The sequence below is a fragment of the Suricata suricatta genome, chromosome 7, assembly GCF_006229205.1.
Source record: "Suricata suricatta isolate VVHF042 chromosome 7, meerkat_22Aug2017_6uvM2_HiC, whole genome shotgun sequence".
NCBI classification, from domain to species: Eukaryota; Metazoa; Chordata; class Mammalia; order Carnivora; family Herpestidae; genus Suricata; species Suricata suricatta.
The window spans coordinates 144215920-144235713 of record NC_043706.1 but is presented as its reverse complement, the minus strand read 5'-3'; the positions used below and the strand labels follow the sequence as shown (position 1 = coordinate 144235713).

The window sequence follows — 19794 nt, the reverse complement described above, 5'->3', positions numbered from 1 at the left end:
CCGTCCCCCCCCGCCCCCCCGGAGAGAGTGGAGGCCAGCTGTTCCATGCCCCCCCCAGAGGGTGGACACCGGCTGTTCTGTCCCCCCCCCCGCCCCCTGGAGAGAGTGGAGGTGGCCGTTCCATGCAGCAGGGATGTGGCACAAGGCTGGAGGCTGCTCTGACGGCCAGGCAAAGAGAGGGGACAGCCGGAGCCACAACCGTGAGGGGCTGGCCACAGGACAGTGAACACATGGGTGTGCCCGGCACTGACAGCGGCTGTGACAGAGTGGGCGGGGGTGGGATTGGGGGCGGTGGGGGAGGGGACAAAGCCTCGGGATGAAAGGTGAACAAGAATGAGCCCCTTAAATACACCACTTGCCGGTCGCCTGGGCAGCTCAGTAGGTTAAGTGTCTGACATCTGACTCCTGATCTTGGCTCAGGTCACGATCTCACAGTTTTTGGGTTCGAGCCCCACATGCGCTCTGTGCTGACAGTGTGGAGCCTGCTTGGGATTCTCTCTCTCTCTCTCTCTGAAAATAAATTAAGCTAAAAGTAAATAAATAAAGACCCCCACGTGCTGGGGGAGTCAGCAGGGAACGACCCGGAAGACTCGCCTCTACGCAACCCTGCCCACGCCCCTTCGCAGGGGCGCAGCCACCACAGCTTCTCGGTCCAGATGCTAAGGACAAGCACAGGTTTGGTGGCGGCACCCCAGCTGGGTCCACACCAGACAAACCACCTGACCAGTGTCCCCAGGGGACCTGACTGCACCCCCTCCCCCGCAGAGTCAGGGCCGTGGTGTCCCTGCTCTATCGTCCTTGGAGCCAGACCCCACTCAGACACCCAAGGTCCGGGATGAAAAGGAAGACAGGAACTCTCCCAGACAGAAAGAGCCCCGAGGGGGGCCGGCTGACGGGTAGGAAGGAGGAGGGGAGGGGCTTGCTGCTTTTCTGGCCGGTGGGCCTCGCAGGAGCCCCCACAGAACGTGAGTGGGGCCGCGGGGTAGCCGGTGGTCTGACCTGTGTTGGTTTACGGGCACCCCCAGGTCGAGTGACCGGGTTTTAGAAGCGTGGGCTGGTGTGTGGGTCCAGCAGCGACACTGTGTTAGAAACGAAGTCAGCATGACCCGTCACGCTCGTGGCTAAAGGAGAGGTTACGGCAGGATCACGCAGTGCTTGCACCGCGGGTCCAGAAAGCACGACCTCTCTCGGTGGGCGAGGCGGGCTCGAGGTCCCTCAGGGCTGGTGCTGGACAGGGGGGTGGACGGAAGGGGGGGAGCCGAGCGTCACACGGCGGCATCGACCGGCCTTCTCATCCTGGGTCCCGAGCCAGAGCCCCCGGGGCTCCCTGCCGCGGGCCTGGCGGTTCCCGGGTGGCGTCCGTCCGCGTCCGTCCGCTTCGGTCGCTGGAAAGAGCTCGCGGCCCGTTTTCCCGCCCGCGCTGCGCCCACCAGCTTCATCTCGAGCTTCCGCTGCTCCTAAACCTGCGCTCCGTTTGCACCGTTTCCGACTTGTGCACCTCGCTCCTGCGTCCGAGGTCTGTCTTGTCCGCTGGGACGCAGTTTTACACGGGACCGCCACTGACTGAGGACAGAACAGCGTGCCTTTGGCAGAAGGGAGGCAGCCCGTGAGCGGGCCCCGGGTCTCCCCCAGCGACACTGCTCGTCAGGACCGGGGGAGCCCGCCGTCTCTCGGCCGTGGGCACCGCTGCCCGCGGCCTTGCTGAACCTTCAGGGAACTTCTCCGCCTGAAGACACGGAACGTGGTGCAGAGGCTGTGACAGACGACCAGCCATGTTTCCGTGGCTCACTTTGGCCCGAGTTGCGTCCAGACAGCTCAGGGAGAGGGTTAGGAGCTGTCTAAACACGCCTGCGGCATCTGGGGGGCTCCGTCCGTTCAGGGTCTGACTTCGGCTCAGGTTGTGATCTCACAGTTCGTGGGTTCGAGCCCCGCATCGGGCTCTGTGCTGACAGCTCGGAGCCTGGAGCTGCTTCTGATCCCATGTTTCTCTCTCTGCTCCTCCCCTGCTCATGCTCTGTCTCTCTCTGTCTCTCAAAAATAAAGCAATGTTTAAAAAATAAAATAAATAGTAAATAAACATGCCTTTATTTGCACGGCCTAAATGGAGCTGAGCAAAAATGTTCGCTATTTTTCTACCTAAATGTCATCACCATATTTTAAGTAGGTTGATTCAGTGCGTCCTTGAATGCATTTGGTTAATCAGTATCTCCCTGCCCCTTTGTCTTTAAATGCAAGTGGGTTTTTAAGGAAATTAGGACTCATATGTTTCTAATTGTCTTATTCTTGCTAAAACGTATCTAACATTGCTTTGTAATAGTTATCTGATGTCTGAAAGTTTTTGAACTTCTAACTGTTTTCCCAAAGTCAGGACCTTATGTTCAGAAAAACAATTAGCTCAAAACCCTACATATTTCAACTCTGAACTCATGAGGTTTGAAATGACCTTTATAACGTGAGCGAATGTTATTCTCTATAAATAGCCGAGGATTCAATCATCGAACTCCAGCTTTCCGTGAGGCTCCGGAGGCGAGGAGCGGGCCGGCCGGCCTCCAGCCTTGCAGGCAGGTGTGCGTCTGTCTGAGTGAGCAGCCCCTCCCGGCTGGGGACAGGGATGGTGACAGGCAGGGTCCAGGCACAGGGACGGGGTGGGGGCTGCATCTCTGTAGGACTCAGTCCTGCGGATGTCCACGTTGAAGGAGGGGAGACGTTCTCCCCAAGTGAGAGGCTGGGGGGGAGACCAGTGGGGGCGCCTCTCCGTCCTCCCTGGGGGACCCAGGTCACCCTTCTCCTCCCAAGTACAGGGAGAGAAAATTGGAAGTAGTTGAAAGGCTTCTTTCTCAGTCGCCCTTAAATTAGAATTCCCTGGGGAGAACGGGGCTCAGCAGCAGGAATCAATGTAATAAATCGTGTGTGTGAAGCTGCCTCACAGGCAGAGGTGCTTTTGGTCTTCCTCTTTATCTCTTTTGCAAAAAAGAGATTTTTGCTCCAAATAAAGAACCTGGTGAGTTTGTTTCTCTGATCCCCAGGGCGGCCGGGGCTTCCTGTTGGAGGTCTGTGGGTGCTGGGTGCTCTCCACTGCAAACTGTCGTTGTGGGGCACACGTCTGAGTGGCCGGGAGCTCCGGAAGCATCTGCAGACGTGTGACACCCAGGGGACTCCAGGCTGCTGTCCCCAGATTAACCTGGATGCCCAGATGCATAGGGTCTCAAGAAAGAAGACTTGGGGCTCAGCCCTAGATGCCCCAACTTCTAACTCCAAGATCTTGGGCAAATAAGTCAAACTTACAAGCCGGGTGAGTCGTGTGAAAAATGCATACAGCACTGAGCCTGGGTCACTGCGGAGTCTGAGAAGGGTCAGTGCCCTGGAAATGCCTAGTTGTATGTTAATTTTTGTTGTGTGCAGAAGCCCTTCCCACCTCCCCCTGCCCTCACTGCCCCCCCCCCTTAAAGGGGGTCTGGAGGAAGAAACCCCTGGGGAGCGTGCTTCCTTCCTACTGTGCTCCTGCACCGTCTTTGCTTCATGGTCTGGGAGACGCCCACCCCGGCGCCCCACTGTGGATGAGGAGCCCCTCGGAGCCAGAGGAGGCAGCGCGGTGAAAATGCTGGAAGTCATCACCCAGGAGCCGCCCGGAGACTCGCCCCTGGGCTCAGGGTGTCCCACGCGTCGGCCGGCGGCCAGTCACCCCACATCAGGGTGGAGAACGCCACGGGCCCCATCTGGTCCGAGGGGCGCACCTGACTCTGCCGGGCATTTGGGGTCTGACAGGTCAGCAGAGGGCCAACTTGGCAGCACAGCAGGACCAGCTCCTGGAGCCCCTGGGGCACAGGGAGCCACCACGAGCTGACACCCACGGGGTCCTCAGGGACTCGGCAGCCGTGCGAGCCCCTCACGGCAGCCCCCGCTAGAGCTCCCGTATCTCGACCCAAGATACTGTGCAAGTGGCAGAGCCTGAAAATGACCTTCTCCAGACCCGTGGCATGTGCGTTTCGAGAAGGCATCTGCGGGCTGTGGGAAGCGCAACTCGGGCACCCACGAGGCATTTCTGGGGCTCAGTTGCCCGGCCAGATGCACACAAATCACCATCTTCTGTAGCCCTAGGATCCTGTGGTCCTATCATGAGTGCTGATACTCCGCACGGGGGGTATATTTCACCAGAGAAGCTGAATGAGTTAGATGTAGAAAACAGGCTGTCCGGGCCCCTGGGGGCTCAGTCGGTTGGGCATCGGACTTCAGCTCAGGTCATGATTTCACAGTTCATGAGTTCGAGCCCCGAGTCAGGCTGTGCTGACAGCTCAGAGCTTGGAGCCTGTTTCAGATTCTGGGTCTCCCTCTCTCTCTGCCCCTGCCTGGCTTGTGCTCTCTCTCTCAGTCTCAAAAATAAATTAACATTAAAAAAATTTTTTTTGAAACCAAAATGGGATCTCTTTGACAATTCCAATCTTTCGGCTTCTTTATGGGGCCTTCATATATGACGTCAATGATGTTGATGTGAAGTTTCTCTGCTTTGTAGATAGAATTACATTTAACTGGGTAGGCTGTGATAAAGTAGATAGCCCTCCGTAATGTGGATGGGCCTCATCCAATCAGGTGAAGGCTGTCAGAGAAAAGCCTGAGCTGCCTGGAGGAGGAAGGAAGTCTGCTCAGTGCCCCTGGATCTGCAGCTGTGGTGCACACTCCCCCTCCGGGCCCCGTGGCCCTGAGCGACTCTAACACAAAGAGCAGGAAACGGGTGAAAGCCTTCACCAAAGGGGTCACCGTGGCTCTCGGCCCAGAGGCCGCCTTGCTGTGCCCGCCGCTGCCCGCGGGCCTGGGGTGCTGGGGCTCGGGCTCAGCTGCCCGGGGCCAGGGGCCTGCTGTGCACAACTCGAGGGCCCCAGCCTCGGGTGTAAACTCCTAACACTCTGTGCATCCCCCCCGCCTGCACTGAGCACCACGATGCATCCTGTGTCACAACAGACGCCCGACGTGACGCTGCTGGAGGGACCCACGCATGCGGCACATACAGCCACCTTCGTCCGGTGCGGAAGGAGGAACAGGACACAGGGGCACAGGGTCTGCCCCAAGGAGCAACCCCAGTGCGGACGTGGGGGACGCAGCACGGGCAAGGGAGGGAGGCCCCGGAGGATCCTGTGAAATGCTTCTCGGAATCGCCCTGCTCCGTGTTGAGGAACCTGTGCATGTGTTCACCTCACCCCCGTCCTTCATGGCTTCAGGGTCCCCCGGGCCTCCAAGCCCTGCCTCTAGTGGGGGACGCCCCCCTGGCAGAGCACGGAGGTCCGCACTTGCTGTCCAGAGCTGTGTGCGTCTGTGGGAACCAGCCCTGCTCCGCGGTGGGCCGGGGTCCCGGGCCCCTGGCGTCCATCCGCAGCCGCTGCCCCACTGCCCCATGGGAGCCCGTCACCACTGCCGCGTCAACAGAAACACTCTCTTTGAAACATGGAATAACGTCACATGAAAACACAGAGGAGCCCCAGGCAGCAGGACAAGGATGGAACCAGAAGTTTAGGGCCAGACATGGATTCCCTGCCGTGTACGTGAAGGTCAAGCGGCAGGTGACCCTGGGGAGTGCGGCGTGAGGCCACCAGCTGACAGTGTCCCACCCTCCAAACACACTCGGACCCTCCCGGCCGTCCTCTCCCTGCCATCTCGCCGCACGCTGGCGACGGACGCAGACTTTGACTTCACATCATGGCGCACCGCGCTCGGATGCGTTCGTGCCAACCCTGGCGTGACGTCCCCACAGACCCAGGACTCCGTACGGGCGGATGCCCGTGCAACACAAGAACAGAAAACTACTGATAAACCCTCCCCGTCGCTGGTTCTTTGCATCCGTGTAGAAGAGGCTAACTGTAACCTTGACTCTGGCCACTTGATGGGGGTCCTGCACGCCAGCGTCTAGCGTCCTGGAGGAAAGCCGGCGGGAACCGGAGCGTTTTCGTGAGCGCTGCTCTCCACCAGCCGGCCGGTGGCTCAGCCCTGTGTGTCCCTCCCGCTGAAACGCTTCGGCGAAGTCTCCAGGCGACACGGGGGCCACACGGTTTCACCTCTGGGTCTTCAGCGGACATGAGGTTTTAGGAGAGCGTTTAAGCATGAAAACAGACCCAGGAAGAATATGTATTGATGCTCATGTGATAATTCAAGCCGTGTGCCTCACGTTGTGCGTGCATGATTGATGTTAACCAAAAACGGAGTTACGATGAAAACAATCACAGCTGTCGTGCGCCTCGGTCCACATCTGCATGCTTTAGAGAGTTCCAGAGCAGAGACATGTGGAACTCATTGTCTTCTAACCACTTTCGCTTGTGATCCCATAATCCTGGGCAGCTTGTGATCCAAGCCTCAGAGTACTGTGCTCTGGGGTGACTCGTGCTTGCCTTCGGCCGTGCGCTCAGTTGGTTGTTTCTAGTTAGAGATGTTATTGAAACCCAACGGGCTGAGATTGAGGGAGGCTTCCTGGAACCGTGAGGACGGGAGAGCCCGACCCTGATTACCGGGTCCAGAGGGAGCGCAGGGAGTCAGACCCGCAGAGACATGAAGGCCACGCCTTCCCACGGCACCGGGGACGGGCGGGTCTGTGGACCCCAGCAGGACGGTGAGGCACGTGGCGTCCACGCAGCCCCGACGCGGAGAGCTTCCCCCAAGGTGGAGCCTGCTGTTCGCAGACGCGGGAGGTTCAGGCCCTCAGAGCCGGGCTCCGGAAGGGCGTGGAGCTCCCGGGAGCCGGGGTGCCGGTGGGCTCGGTGTCGGCAGAGAGGATGTGCATCACCGCCACCGTGCCGTCTGGCCCAGCGGCTCCGGGGCTCGGTGCCGAGGGCACTGTGACGTCCCCTGACGGCAGCTCTGGGACACAAGTGAGCTACGCAGAAACTTCTGCTTTTATTTGGAGAAATACTTGCTTCTACCTCATTTGTATTCTTTAGCTACTGCCCACGGAAAAGAAAAGTGAACACTTGCTATTTCTTTCACTGTCAATGTATTTGCTACATAAATAAATAAATGTACTTTATCAGCCAAATCTTCAAAGGGTCTATTGTTATAGAGAGTAAAATGTTAAAAAATGTTATGGATTAAGCTTTGTTTAAAGTCTTAATATATAAAATTTACAAAGAGAAATCCACGTCTGTTGTAGTTCAGATTCCCTCATTCCGCTGAAATCCATGGCTCATCTGGAAATGTAAGCCGGTTTCTCCGTTACGGTCTCATTGCCTGGTGCCCGGCCCTCATGTGCGCCCTCGGGGCCGGGAGCCGGCCTTCATGTGACCCGTGTGTCCGCACCGGGCCGGCCACGGTCCGAGGCACACTCCGGGGGGGGGGGGTGTAAGGTTCCAGGAAGCCCAAGGCACTCCCTCCACACATCCCGCCCCAAGCTGCCTGGGCTCGTCTGTCCCCTCCACGTGCCTGCCTGTCCCTACCGTCTGTTGGTGCCACCTAGCGTGTCACCTCCTCCTTTGCCGCTGTATCCCTTGTCCGCAGTCTTTACCCAGGGTCTCACCTGACCCTCCCGGGTCACCGGTTACTCCTCACACCTCAACGAGCTAACTCCACACGGTCCATATGGAGAAGCTATGGACTGACCTGTGTCCCCTCAAAGTCCATACGTGGAAGCGCTAAGTGCTTCACCGGGTGACGGGACAGCAGGCACAGAGGAGGGAAGCTGAGAGTCGCCAGTGTCGGTGGAGGGAGGGGACATGGGGGCGCAGAGGGCATCGTCCTCTAAGAGGAGAAGGCACACCCCGTCCACCGAACCGCGGGGACCCAGGGGAAGGACGGGGTCCCACACACTTGTGTGACAGACACGGTGGTGCCTGCAGCCCCGAAGTGACAGGGTGAGCAGCTGACAGTGTGCCGGGTGGGGACGGGAGCCAGGGAAAGAGCGGAGACCTGAGGGAGTGGCCGGGGACGCAGAGGAAGATGTGGCACCATCCTAGAGTGAGAGGGAGACGGAGCAAGGCAGAGCAGCCCAGGATTTTTCAACGGAGACTGGAGTTGGCAGAATTCTGTATTTTCCTCCAGCAGAGCCCCACTGTTTGGTGCAAAGCAGAGGGCCTGGGAGCCTGGGTTGACTCGGTGCCGGCGTTCTGCCCCACGAAGGGCCCAGAGAATGCGGACAAAGAGCTGAGGACTTTTGCAAAAGGGCACTTCTAAGGACCAGCCCTAGACAGTACCCTGCGCAGGGCACAGAGCTGAGGCAGCGAGAGGCTGGTGGCGGACTGGACCCGGGGGTGTGTGTTCAGGGGCCTGAAGGAGCGCGTCCGGGGATGGTGGCGGCAGGTGCACGGATCCAGGCGCAGCGGGAGAACAGTCTGGAAGGATGGAGTCTCCACGGTGTCTCAGGAGGGTGGCTTCCACGAGGAGGAACGGCTCCCTGCAGAACCACAGGGAGCTGGCGCTGGGTGGTGGGCGAGCCTGGATGGCACGGGCGCCGTGTGTGGGGAGACAGTGCGGAGCCAGACACGGGGTCCTCAGGGGGGGGTCCCTGCAAACAGGGAGGCCCGGGGTGCTGGAGGCCGTCAGAAGCCAGGAGAACCTTGACCTCCTCACTGGGACCCGGCCTTCTGCAATCCCCTGAGACAGACATGGATGTTCTCCGTGTCCAGGCGGGTCTGAGGCCCAGACTCACCGTGCCGCCCAGAGTCACAGACTAACGGAGCGCTCGGCAGGGTCACGCACTGCCTTCCCCAGGTCACTGTCCGTGTGCGGGACGGCTTGCACACGGCTTCCACGGCCTTCTCCCTGGGAACGGCCCACTTGTTCACGAGCACCCCCGAACGTGAGCGAAGCCTGGGCGGTCCTAGACTGTGCTGGGAGCACGCCCCGGGAAGGCTGGGGGCGAGCCCTCGGAAGGCAACTGGAAGAGGTGCCCGGAGGTCGTGCGATTGGGGTCCACCTCCGGGTCAGCCCTGTGAGCTTGTCTCTGAAGGGAAACCCTGCTTTAATTGATGGAAACGCCAGCACTACCTAATCCAATGAGCACGCTTCGGTTCGCCGCCAGAGTCGACCTGCAGGCCTTGTCAGCGCCCTCGAGGTAGCCATCTGGTCTTGTGAAATGCGCCTCCTTCCCAAGTTTTATTTACATCAATGGTTTTGCTTTTAATACTCAACGTGCGTTTCATCATCAAGCCGGGGCAGCCCGGGGCCCCGTTCTCCGAAGCAGCAGCCTCTGCAAAACATGGGCCTGTTTAGCATTTAATCAGAAGGTCCGTTCTGCAGTTTTTTCAAGCATGAAAGAGAAAAGAACATGAAAACTAGCATGCCTGCTGCAAATTCATCAAATGACATTTGTATGTCGCAGTAAAAATATGAGAAACAGAAAAATCAAAAGAAAAAATTTATGTTCACGAAGAGATACACCTGACTAAGTGAAAACAAGCCTGTTGAGAAGAAAATACACGGGTTCATCACGAAGGAGGCACCGACTGCTGCGGGCGCGGAAGCACAGACAGTGCGTTGGTAAAACGAAGTTTTGTTTGGTTTGTTCTGTTGGCGGCCGGTCGTGGGCTCGCTCGGCGGCAGGAGGCGCTGGCGGCAGGTCTGAGCTGTGGTTTGGGAAGTCGTCCCCTGCAGAAACCCTGGCGCGGACTCTCAGACGTGAAGGAAGGAGTCACGGGCGGCGGAGTCATGTCACGTCCCACTGGTAACGGATTCTCAGTGCCCCCACGGGCCACCGACACCCCGCAAGCAACCAGGAAAACACCCACAGAAACGGCAAGTTCCAGAAATGAGAAAAGGGTGAGGTGGTTCAGCCTGGGGAAGGAATAACCGCCGTGACTGACGACGTGGAGAGCGTTGTGCGAGGAGGCAGTTCTTAACCTCCAGACGTCCAGAGAAAACGGGCACAAAAGAAGGTATTTGTTCCACATAAAGCATGAAAGACAGAATAAAAGTCGTCACGCGTGTCCCAGGAGACGTCCGAGGGCGGCTGGGGTGGACACCGCTGCCCGCCCCCCCTCGGCCGGCCCGGCCCGCCTCCCCCCGTCCCTGCGGCAAATGTGCGGTTAAGATGTGAAGCTTGGAACGCAAGGGAGAGAGGTCGGGGGCAGGAAGCCCACTGGACGGGCCCCGGCGGGCCGCAGGGCATCGGACGTGCCACTCTCAGCAGGCAGGTGCCTCTGCCCGTGCCCGGCACCCTGTGTCGCGTCCCGTGTCCGGAGGCCCACGTGAAGATGCGGGGCCTCCGGGAAAGCCTCGCTCTGAGACCCCGGGCCTGTCTGGGGCCGGCCTGCTCTTACGTCACCGTGAGCTGGCTTTCTGCTCTTCTTTTCTTATCAATGAAATCAATTCCCAAAGAGAAAGTCCCCGCATCTCCAACGTCAGGGCGTTCCCTCTGTAGGAATGGCCCGCCATCGCTGCCCTGTTATGGGTTGTTCGAGGCTCAGACTCATGTCCCCCGTCCCTGACGCTTCTGTAAGAGGGACCTTCAGAACCACCGGGTACCAAACAGTCCTGACACGTAAGTTTAAGGGCATAACGCCACCACCCGAATGGCGGCTTTATACCCAACAGGCCACACTGTCAGCAAGGGGGGGCCTTCAGTGCCCTGGCTTTGGCGCACGGTCTGAGCCCTCACTACGCCTGTGGCTGCCGCGGACACACACGGCCGAAGTGGAAAACACGAACACGAACATACAAGGGCTGCTCCAGGCCACGGAGTGGTGGGGCACCTTGTCCACGCACTTCAGTGAGAGAGGGCTAGCGTAACTCTGTAAGCGGACACAGCAAAAATGGCTAAATAACTATCCAAAAATGCTTTTTATAATTTTGGTCTATGTAGTTAGTATTGCATGATTCAGAAGAAAATCATCATCCTCCCCACCATTATCACCTTTATCATAACCATTATCATCACCACCAACGCCATCACCATCACAAACATCACCACGCCCTCACCATCACCATCAGCATCACCAACATCACTACTGCCTCATCATCACCGCCAGCATCACCAGCATCACCAACAACACTATCACCATCACCAACATCACCACCTCCACCAGCATCACCATCACCACCATCACCACCTCCACCAGCATCACCATCACCACCACCATCACCATCACCTGCATCACCATCACCACCACCATCACCGTCACCAACTCCACCAGCATCACCATCATCACCACCATCATCACCACCATCACCATCACCTACATCACCATCATCACCACCCTCATCACCACCATCACCACCATCACCCTCATCACCATCACCATCACCATCACCATCACCACCATCACCATCACCACCTCCACCATCACCATCACCACCATCACCACCTCCACCAGCATCACCACCATCACCCTCATCACCACCATCACCACCAGCATCACCATCATCACCACCATCATCACCATCACCATCATCATCACCATCATCATCACCATCACCACCACCATCATCACCACCACCACCACCACCATCACCTCCACCAGCATCACCATCACCACCACCATCACCGTCACCACCTCCACCAGCGTCAGCACCTCCACCAGCGTCACCATAAGGCCCTGAACTTTCAGCTGCATGCATTCTCACTTTCTGGGGCAGCTCTGATATTTACATGAGGTCTTGGCACGTATGATTCTATCGGTCATTTCTGCACATTGATTCAAACAAAGCTTTCGCCTGGATAACTTAAAAAAATCCCAGGGGTGACATTCATGGGCTTCAAGAGTTGGTCAGTTCACTTCTAAACAATCGCTAATTTGGAAGTTCTTGACAAGGATGCAGGAGACGCTTTTCAAACCTGAGCAGGGTTGGAGAGGGAGGTGTCCATCACTAAAAACAGCCGCACCAGGTATGTGAAGCAAAGAGACCTCTGTTTTAGATTTGAAATCTTAATGCTTGGTGATGAGAACCATCTGCGGCAGCCCACACAGGCTGGCTCACCGCCTCCCGGACCCACCTTGACTCTCCTGCTCGCCGGCCTTTCCTCGGGCTCTTCCAGCTCCCTGAATGCCTCCTCCCCTCCTCCCTGCTCCGGAAACCGCTCCAGGCCCCACCCCATCCACGAGCATTTCCTGGCAGCTGTGTTCTCCTAGCTCCCTTTCTGCACAAACGACTTGCTAAGATTGAGTTTTACAAAGACCACTCTTTTCTGAGTAGAGAAAAAATGACCAAGAGAGGATTTGCCAGGAGGGAGGAGAGGGCCGTGGAAGCTGCGGGATCCGCTCGGGGCGGAATCCAAGGGCCTGGCCCGGACGGCAGCGGGCGCTGGGGGGGGCGGGGAGTGTGGGACTTGGCGAAGAGCAATCGCTTCAATCAATAGACGACCCTTCTCTGCTCCTTGTGTCGTCTGCCCTGGCATCTGGCGGCGTGCGGGCCGCTCCGCAGAGCTCGGTCAGTACTGAGCGCGGGCGACTGCTCCCCGGGACAGGGTCGAACGCCACGTCCTTGGTGCCAGGCCCCGAACAACCTCTCGTACCCCTCCTCCGGGGGCGCGTAGGGCCACTGGCCCTGCTTTACAGAGCAGGAGACCGAAGCACACCAAGTTTGAGTGGCATGTCCGGGGTCACACGGCCGCAGGGGCCCGGCTGGGGTCATCTGCTCGGCCAAGAACTGTCGCCTCTGCCCCTGGACGGCAGGCACTGTTGGGACTGAGCAATTCTAAAGGGTTGTATTTTGCTGAAAAGAAAACACTACAAGCAGAGTTCTGAAAGCATACTTTATTTGAATCTAAGAAAAATGATTAAATCCAAAGTTCAGAAATATAAAAGATTATCCCATCAATTTAGGATCATAACTATTTCTTAAACAGCGTGACAGACACCAAAGCTGGTTTTGTGGCTCCAAAGTTTGGGGTTTTACTTTCATATAGTTTAAATAAGTAAGAAGCCTCATAAAATATCTTCATGCACAGGCACGGAGATCAGTTTACATGGCATGCGCTGGGGATTTGGGGCCATGAAGATTATTTTTCCAACCAAAAGCTGGAGCTGAAACAGCTCACAAGCTGGCACCCACGGCCCTCGGACCGGCCTCCACGCAGCCCTGTCCAGCCAGCGGGCGCGCGCCGGCGTCGGGGCCCAGCTCTGGGTGCCCGCCGTTGCACCCGGCCGGCTCCGCGGCTCAGCGTGGGCGTCCCTCTCCTGACCTGCTCTCACAAGGGCCACTGGGGTGGATCTCCTATGGGCACATCCTTGTGCCCCTGACGCATCAGAACAAAATGCGGCGGAGGCAGGGACCTGCCAGGACCAGCGTCCCGGCTTCTGCGAATGCCGGCTGAGCCGTCTCTGCAGAGGGCGCCCCCAATTTGTTCAGGCGGCTGTCTCAGCCCCCAGGAGGGCCCAGGGAGGACCAGCCTGCAGTGGGCAGCGGCGGGGCAGGCCGGCGCCAGCGGGCACGCCAGGACCAAGCCCGCGTCTCTGAGCGCTGGGCTTCTCGCTGCCTCCGGACGGCAGGGGGAGGCTCCAGCACTTCCCTGTGAGGTTAATCTGAGCCCGAGAACGCTCCAGAAGGAAAAGCAGCCTGTCAGAGACAGGCTGGAAGTGGCCTTTCCTTCGGTGGCCACGGGGCCGAGCGCGTGGCTGCGGCGGCCACAGAGCGCACGGGGAGAGCACCGCACAACAACCCACACCGAACCCCGGGACGAGGGAGCCCACGCGCTCGTGCGCGGCAGGGGAGGACGGCAGAGGACCGCGCACTTCCTCGGAAGCTTCCGACGCGGACCCAGAGGAAGCCGGCGGGGCTTGGCGGGGGGCGGCGGCCCGCGCAGGGGGGAAGGCAGGGGGTTGGGGCCACTAACAGCTCTACTAAGTCAACAGGTGCAGGATAAAGAAATTAAGCTTAAGGCCACTCAAAAGACATCTCTACCAAGTACAGGTTTCCAAGGTCAACAGAGGGCACATACATTGTATGTGATTAGTTTTCTGAAGCCTGCCCTTCCATTTCACAGATCAAAGCAGTCTGCTTAAATATCTCCTTTCTACAGAGTGAATTTACATTTAAAGTACAAAGTGCAAATACTATGTGTTTCCGTTTTTGTTTTTAATTGCGTCTTGGTGAGGGAGCCTCCCACACGTCCGGAACCGCCTCGGAGGGCACAGCCGCTACCCTTGCTTCCGTGGCTGGAAAAAAGGAAAGGGTACATTGTTAGGAGGTTTCCATCCCTCCGCAGCGAGGAGAACGCCGCCTCCTAGGACGGCATTAACCTGCCCACTGGCAACAGGGAAAAAGCAGTATTTCTTTTTTTAGGGGTCAGACTCACTTTATTTTTAGTTTAGTTTAGTCTTTTCCCCAGAATTGATCATTATTTATTAATAATAGGTTTTTGTATTGAGTTTTATTGTATGCCATGGTATCGTATTTTTAAATGGGTGCGAGAAGCAGGGGGGCTGGTTGGGTCACTTTGGGCGTAAGGTTAATAAAAACACAAGGCAAACATGAACTGCCAACCCTTCCTCCCTTCCGGTGACAGGGACATCAGGAGAGACATACTGGCTGAGAAAACTAGCATTTGCACCCATATTTTAAGTAGATTTAAGTAGATTCAACAGACTGTCTGCACAGTCTCCCATCATCTTCACTTACTACACAAAATAACTTCTTAATTTTTATTTAACATTTATTTTTTGAGAGAGAGACTGAGTGTGAGTGGGGGAGGGGCAGAGAGAGAGGGAGACACAGAATCTGAGGCAGCTCCAGGCTCCGAGCGGTCAGCACAGAGCCCGACGCGGGGCTGGAACTCACGAACTGCGAGATCGTGACCTGAGCCGAAGCCGGAAGCTTAATCGACTGAGCCCCCCAGGCGCCCCAACAATTTTAATAATCTAATTCATGCTTCAAATTTGATAAAGGCATCATTGGTTTTTGTTTATCCTTTCCACGTACTAGCTTATCTCTCGATAAGAAATGCAACTTGAAATGCAACTTCCTAAACTGCCATCCTGCACGCCGACGGCCAGTTAAAAGTCGTTTGGAATGAACAGGAAAAGCGTACAGTCTTCGAGGTTCGTTTCTCCAAGTGTTCCAAGGCCCACTAGTATAAATTGATCCATGCTCCTGCTTGGTTATTTAAAATAACCAAACATAAACATTTAGGAGGCTTCGGGGCCGGCTCTCGTCCCGATAAACACACGGGGAGGCGGTTAGGAGACAGAAGAGCGTGCCTCCTGCGTCTGAGCTCCTGGGACGTTTTGTTGTAATTCGTTGAGGGTGAAGACAAACCATCAGCGAGTCTCCCCAGTCGCGGAAGTGGCAGAAGAGCCGGCGCGGACGGGCCGCCTCCCTCCACCGCGGCCTGCGAGCCCTGCTCGGCGGGTGTGAATCCTGCCAGAAACGAGAGGAAATCACGAAATCTCGCTCTTGGAGTTCGTGCCGGGCTCCTGGCTCCCTCTATCGTTTCTTGTCAGTGGTTTTTCAGATAGTGAAAGATTTCGGTGCTCAGAGCATTTTATTCCCCAAAGGACCCGTGCGGCTCCGCATTTCCTCATCACGTGCAGCGCGGCTGGTTCACACCGGGACGCGATCCCGCGGTGTGCCGGCAGCCCGTGCCCCGTCCGCACACCCTCGCCGGAGAGGAGCCGCGGCTCTGGCTTCCCTCTGGGAGACAGCTGAGCCTGCTGGCCGCCGAGAGCAGTGCCCGCGGCCACCGTCACCCTGGTAATGCCAGCGCCGCGCTCTTGTCTCCCTGCGGGCACCGCTTTCAGATGGCCCTGCTCCGGCGCGGAAGTGACTTCCGGCAGGATTTAAGAAGTTAAAATCACCCACGCTCGCTAGACAAAGGACACCCTATGACATGTGCTTCCAAACACAACGGTGTCCAGTTACACCTCAGGTGTGCATTCGTGTCCACGCCAGACGCAGGGCGTGCCTTGTGAAGTGCCCACCGGCAACCAGGTGACTTCATGAGCAGGCCAGGGGTCCGAAGGAGGGAGGACTTTTGCCTTGGCTTTGAGGGGGAGAGGAACGCATCCACTCATGTTTGCCCTCTGGAGAACACTCTAGACAAACTTTGGATGGGTGTGGCACAGGATGCTGGAGGATCGCACAATTATCTCCCTTAACCGCAATGTGAAGATGCAGAATTCAGAAGCACAGAAGCATGTTTCTAAACACACACAGCGGGAGACTGGGTGTCCCTTGCGGAGCAGAAGACTTGTCTCACTGAGATCCTCAGATGGAAAGAAAAGGTCCACCTGAAGGCCCAGACCGGCTCCTGTCCCTGTGATCTCCTTAACAAATTGGTAAGAAATAAATTGCAAATCCATGGACAGTTATTAAAAAAAAAAATCCACAACACAACAGGAGCCAATTTTTTTTTCTAAAACTAACATAATGAAATTTGGTATAGTAAAAAAATATTAAGACAAATCTTTAAGTTGATGATCGAACAAGAAGAGGGTTCAGATGGATTTGCAGGTTCGGTGGTCTCACTGGGGTGTGCGTACGGCACTGCCTCTCCGGCTTTGGGAAGGTGTTTACTTCCCAAGTCCCCAGGGCCCGGGATGGTCACCGCCCATAATGGACAGACAAATCGTGCCGTGAGGTCACGGACAAGGACGCTTACCTGTCTGTTAGGAGGATTTCCAGCGCTCCCTCCAGGGGCTACAGGGAGACAAACAAAAAGACACTATAAAAGCCAAATACTCTTCATTTAGGGAAAGTTTGGATGTAAGTTTTCAGGAAGGGGAGGGATCAAGGGACACACTTTTTACTTGAGGAAATACGTCCAGGAGGAGACGGTCCGGTTCTAAGCGGCAGCTCAGATGCGTGCCGACGCGCACATTTTCTGCATCCAAAGGCTCCAGCCCGCCCGGAGGAGACGGTTTCGTTTTACCAACACCTCCAAAGCCGTGTCTGTGAACTGGGGACCTTTCTCCCTCTCTTGCACTCTCCAGGGAAGGGGCCCCAGGCAGCACGGGATGCCGCTCCCTGACCCCTCTTGGCTTTATATTTAAATCACAGCAAACTAGCATGTTTGGCTCAAAGCAAGTTTTCCAAATCCTCGAGGGAAACGGGAGGTGGAGGGAGACACAAGCGAGATGCACAGAGTTTGTCCTGTGGTCTCTCGACGTGGCCGGGGCTGGGGGAGCAGGCGGGAGGCTCAGCCCCACGGGCAGGTCCGCATCCTCCAGGGGCCCGGCTCCCCAGGGAGCAAAGTCCCCTGGGTCACTAAACCCAGGAGCCTACAACAGAGAGTGGCCTGCTGCCCCGGCGCCCAGCGGGCACGACGCTCAGAGCCTGCCCGGGGCGCCCGCCACTGGTGTCCGGTGACCCGGAACGGTGGTTCCTTCCTGGGAAGGGGCGCGGCCAGCATGGCAGTTTGGTGGGAAGAGCTCATCTGGTCAAAAATGAGTCTTTCTTAATTGCTGAGTTTCTGTGTAATGGTCATTTTGGAGAATCATGAGGGATGAGGGATGAGGTAATGTTTTGTGAGTGTTTTTCCTGAAATCTTCAGAAATATTTCCTTTCTTGGTTTTATCATTGATCAATAGGTTCAGTTAATTTTTTTCTTTTTTGTTTTCTTTAGGTAATAGTGAAAACCTAGACTGAAGTTTCCGATAATACATTTTAGTTGAAATAATGTAAATGAAAAACGTCACGTAAGTTCCTAGAATAAGGAAGGGCAGGTGCCTGCACGCATTGTGCAGGGAGATGCCACGGCAGGTGCGTGTCTGTGTGCCCAGCGCCAACGGACAGTACGAGGAGAGATCTGGGTCTCATTACGTCAGAGGAAAAAAGTCGTGCGGTAACTGTTTTTTATTTAGTTCTGATATTTGTTAGAATAAAGCACGTGTTGTTAAGTAGTGAGCGAAAACTAAGAAACAGTAGATCCTGGGAAGAGTTTGCACACTTTAGAACGGCCACACTAACCCCTCCTGGATATTGTGCGTTTCCTGGCTTCCCAAAGTTATTTCAAATTACACGCGCCGGCAAGAAGGAGCTGATGATAAGACCAAAAATGAAAACAGTAGGGAGAAAGAGAAATTCTTGAGGGAAAATAAGAGTTGTAAAATCAGCTAATTATGACTCTAAATCCCCAACGCTCATTTTTGACCAAACTGCCACTTTCACCACATTTTAGCTGGCGTTTTTGGAGGGGGTTCATCAGCTCTCTTCTGGTTGCTAATACAACTGTCAACATCAGGAGCATCGGTCACGTGAGGTCACGGAGGGATGGAACTCCCTTCTGCAGTCACAGGACTTTCTAGTAGAGGATGATGGTGTCAAATAGAGCCCCCCACCCTGAGACCACCTGGGGCAGGTCCCGACATCTGGTCCCCACTGACCCCCCGGGGCAGGTCCCGACATCTGGTCCCCACTGGCCACCCCGGGGCAGGTCCTGACCTCCGGTCCCCACTGACCACCCTGGGGCAGGTCCTGACCACGTGGGCAGCTCTGACCCCCCGGAGCCCCTGCAGCCACGCACACCTGCCCGTCCGGAGCCTGCTGTCCTGCCTCAGCCGCTCCTCCCCATGGAAACCTCCATGGAATTCTGTGTCCACGTCTCCACCGTTCCCTCTGCCCCCCGCTGACCGTGGTCCCCGTGTGGCCCTGCGTGCATGCTGTGTCCCCTCCTCTTGGGACCACATGTCACAGACTGTCTCTCCGTGGCAGCTGTCTCCTCCCTTATTACACTTCAAATTCTCTATTAATACACGATGTTCTCAAACAACGCGATATTTAGTTGACAAGGCGCTCGCCCAGCCCCAAAGGCCCATACTCGTGTTTGCAGGGAGGTGGGATTTGTCACCAACCAGGAACGTGAACTCGGAGGGCTGACTCCCTCCGCGCCGAGTCCTCCAGGTGAGGCTCTCTGGAAGGGGGGACGACGGTGTCCTCGAGGGGCAGCTGTGCCTCACGGTCACTCGGGTTTGCCCGGTGGCACTGTCCTCGGCCGTCAGGCAGCGCCAGCTCCTGCCAGGCCACCGCTCTCTGGCCAGGTCTGGGTTAACTCTGGGCCCTTGGACACCGAGAGCCCCGAGGCGCGACAGTGTCCCCAGGGCACCACGCCCCTCTCCCGTTCCATCCCGACCCCGGACATCACTCCCTCTGAGGCGTCCATAGGGCTCCTCAACCAGAGCACCCGAGGCTCCGCGGCCAGGCGAGAGCATTTGTGCTGCCCACCGGCTCCCGGGACGGGCCCTGAAGGCCTCTGAGAGGCCCCGGCTGCTGGGATTTCTGTCTGAAACCACATGAGGGGACCGAAGTCGAAGAAAAGGTGAGGGTCACAGCGAGGGCGGCTGTCCTGGTCCAAGAAGTCACACGCAGCAGCGGAGAAGCACAGAGAGGACCCTGAGGCCAAAGGAGCACGGGGTGGGGGCTGTGGGGGTGCAAAGGCCCCGAGGTGGCAGTTTTGGTTTTCACACCAACGCCGTCCGAGGTTGTGGGCCGGCTGCGGTGGGTTAAGGGCCTGACAGAAAGCGTGGCCCGGCCCGGGGCAGCCGCGACGGTCTGACTCGGTGCTGGGCACCCGAGGACAGTCTAGGCCTCTAGGAGGGGGCGCGGGGCGGGGAGGCTCTCACCGGGGTGCTTCCGCGCGCCGGCTCTGCCCTCGTCCTCCGTGACCCCCAGGCAGCCCATCAGCTCCGGCGCCGAGATGGACTTGTCGTTATTCACGTCGCAGTACTCCACAAACCTCTTCACGCACTTCTTGGGCTTTGACTTTTTCCGAAGGAACCTCTTGAAGGGCTTGATCTCCTTTTTGCCGATGTCCCCGCTGGAGTTCCTGTCCAGCAGCCGGAAGTACCAGTGCACCACCCTCTCCTCCAGCGTGTGGCTGGGGTCGGGTTCCGAGAGCCTGCGAGAGCACAGAGGGCGTCAGGGCCCGCGGCCGCGGCAGCCCCTCCCGCGCAC

General features: G+C 57.1%; 1 protein-coding gene across 1 annotated transcript in view; it reads right to left on the bottom strand.

The window, feature by feature from the left end:
• Positions 1–12647: 12647 nt before the first annotated feature.
• The window catches only part of SMOC2 (SPARC related modular calcium binding 2), a 101999-nt gene continuing 94852 nt past the window's right edge, over positions 12648–19794 (bottom strand). The window contains exons 14-16 of the mRNA XM_029943275.1: positions 19464–19738; positions 16505–16542; positions 12648–14063 (exon numbers count right to left, since the gene is read on the bottom strand). Of these exons, the coding sequence (XP_029799135.1) occupies positions 14046–14063; positions 16505–16542; positions 19464–19738 (331 nt within the window). The 3' untranslated portion in view covers positions 12648–14045. The remainder of the gene's footprint in view (positions 14064–16504; positions 16543–19463; positions 19739–19794) is intronic.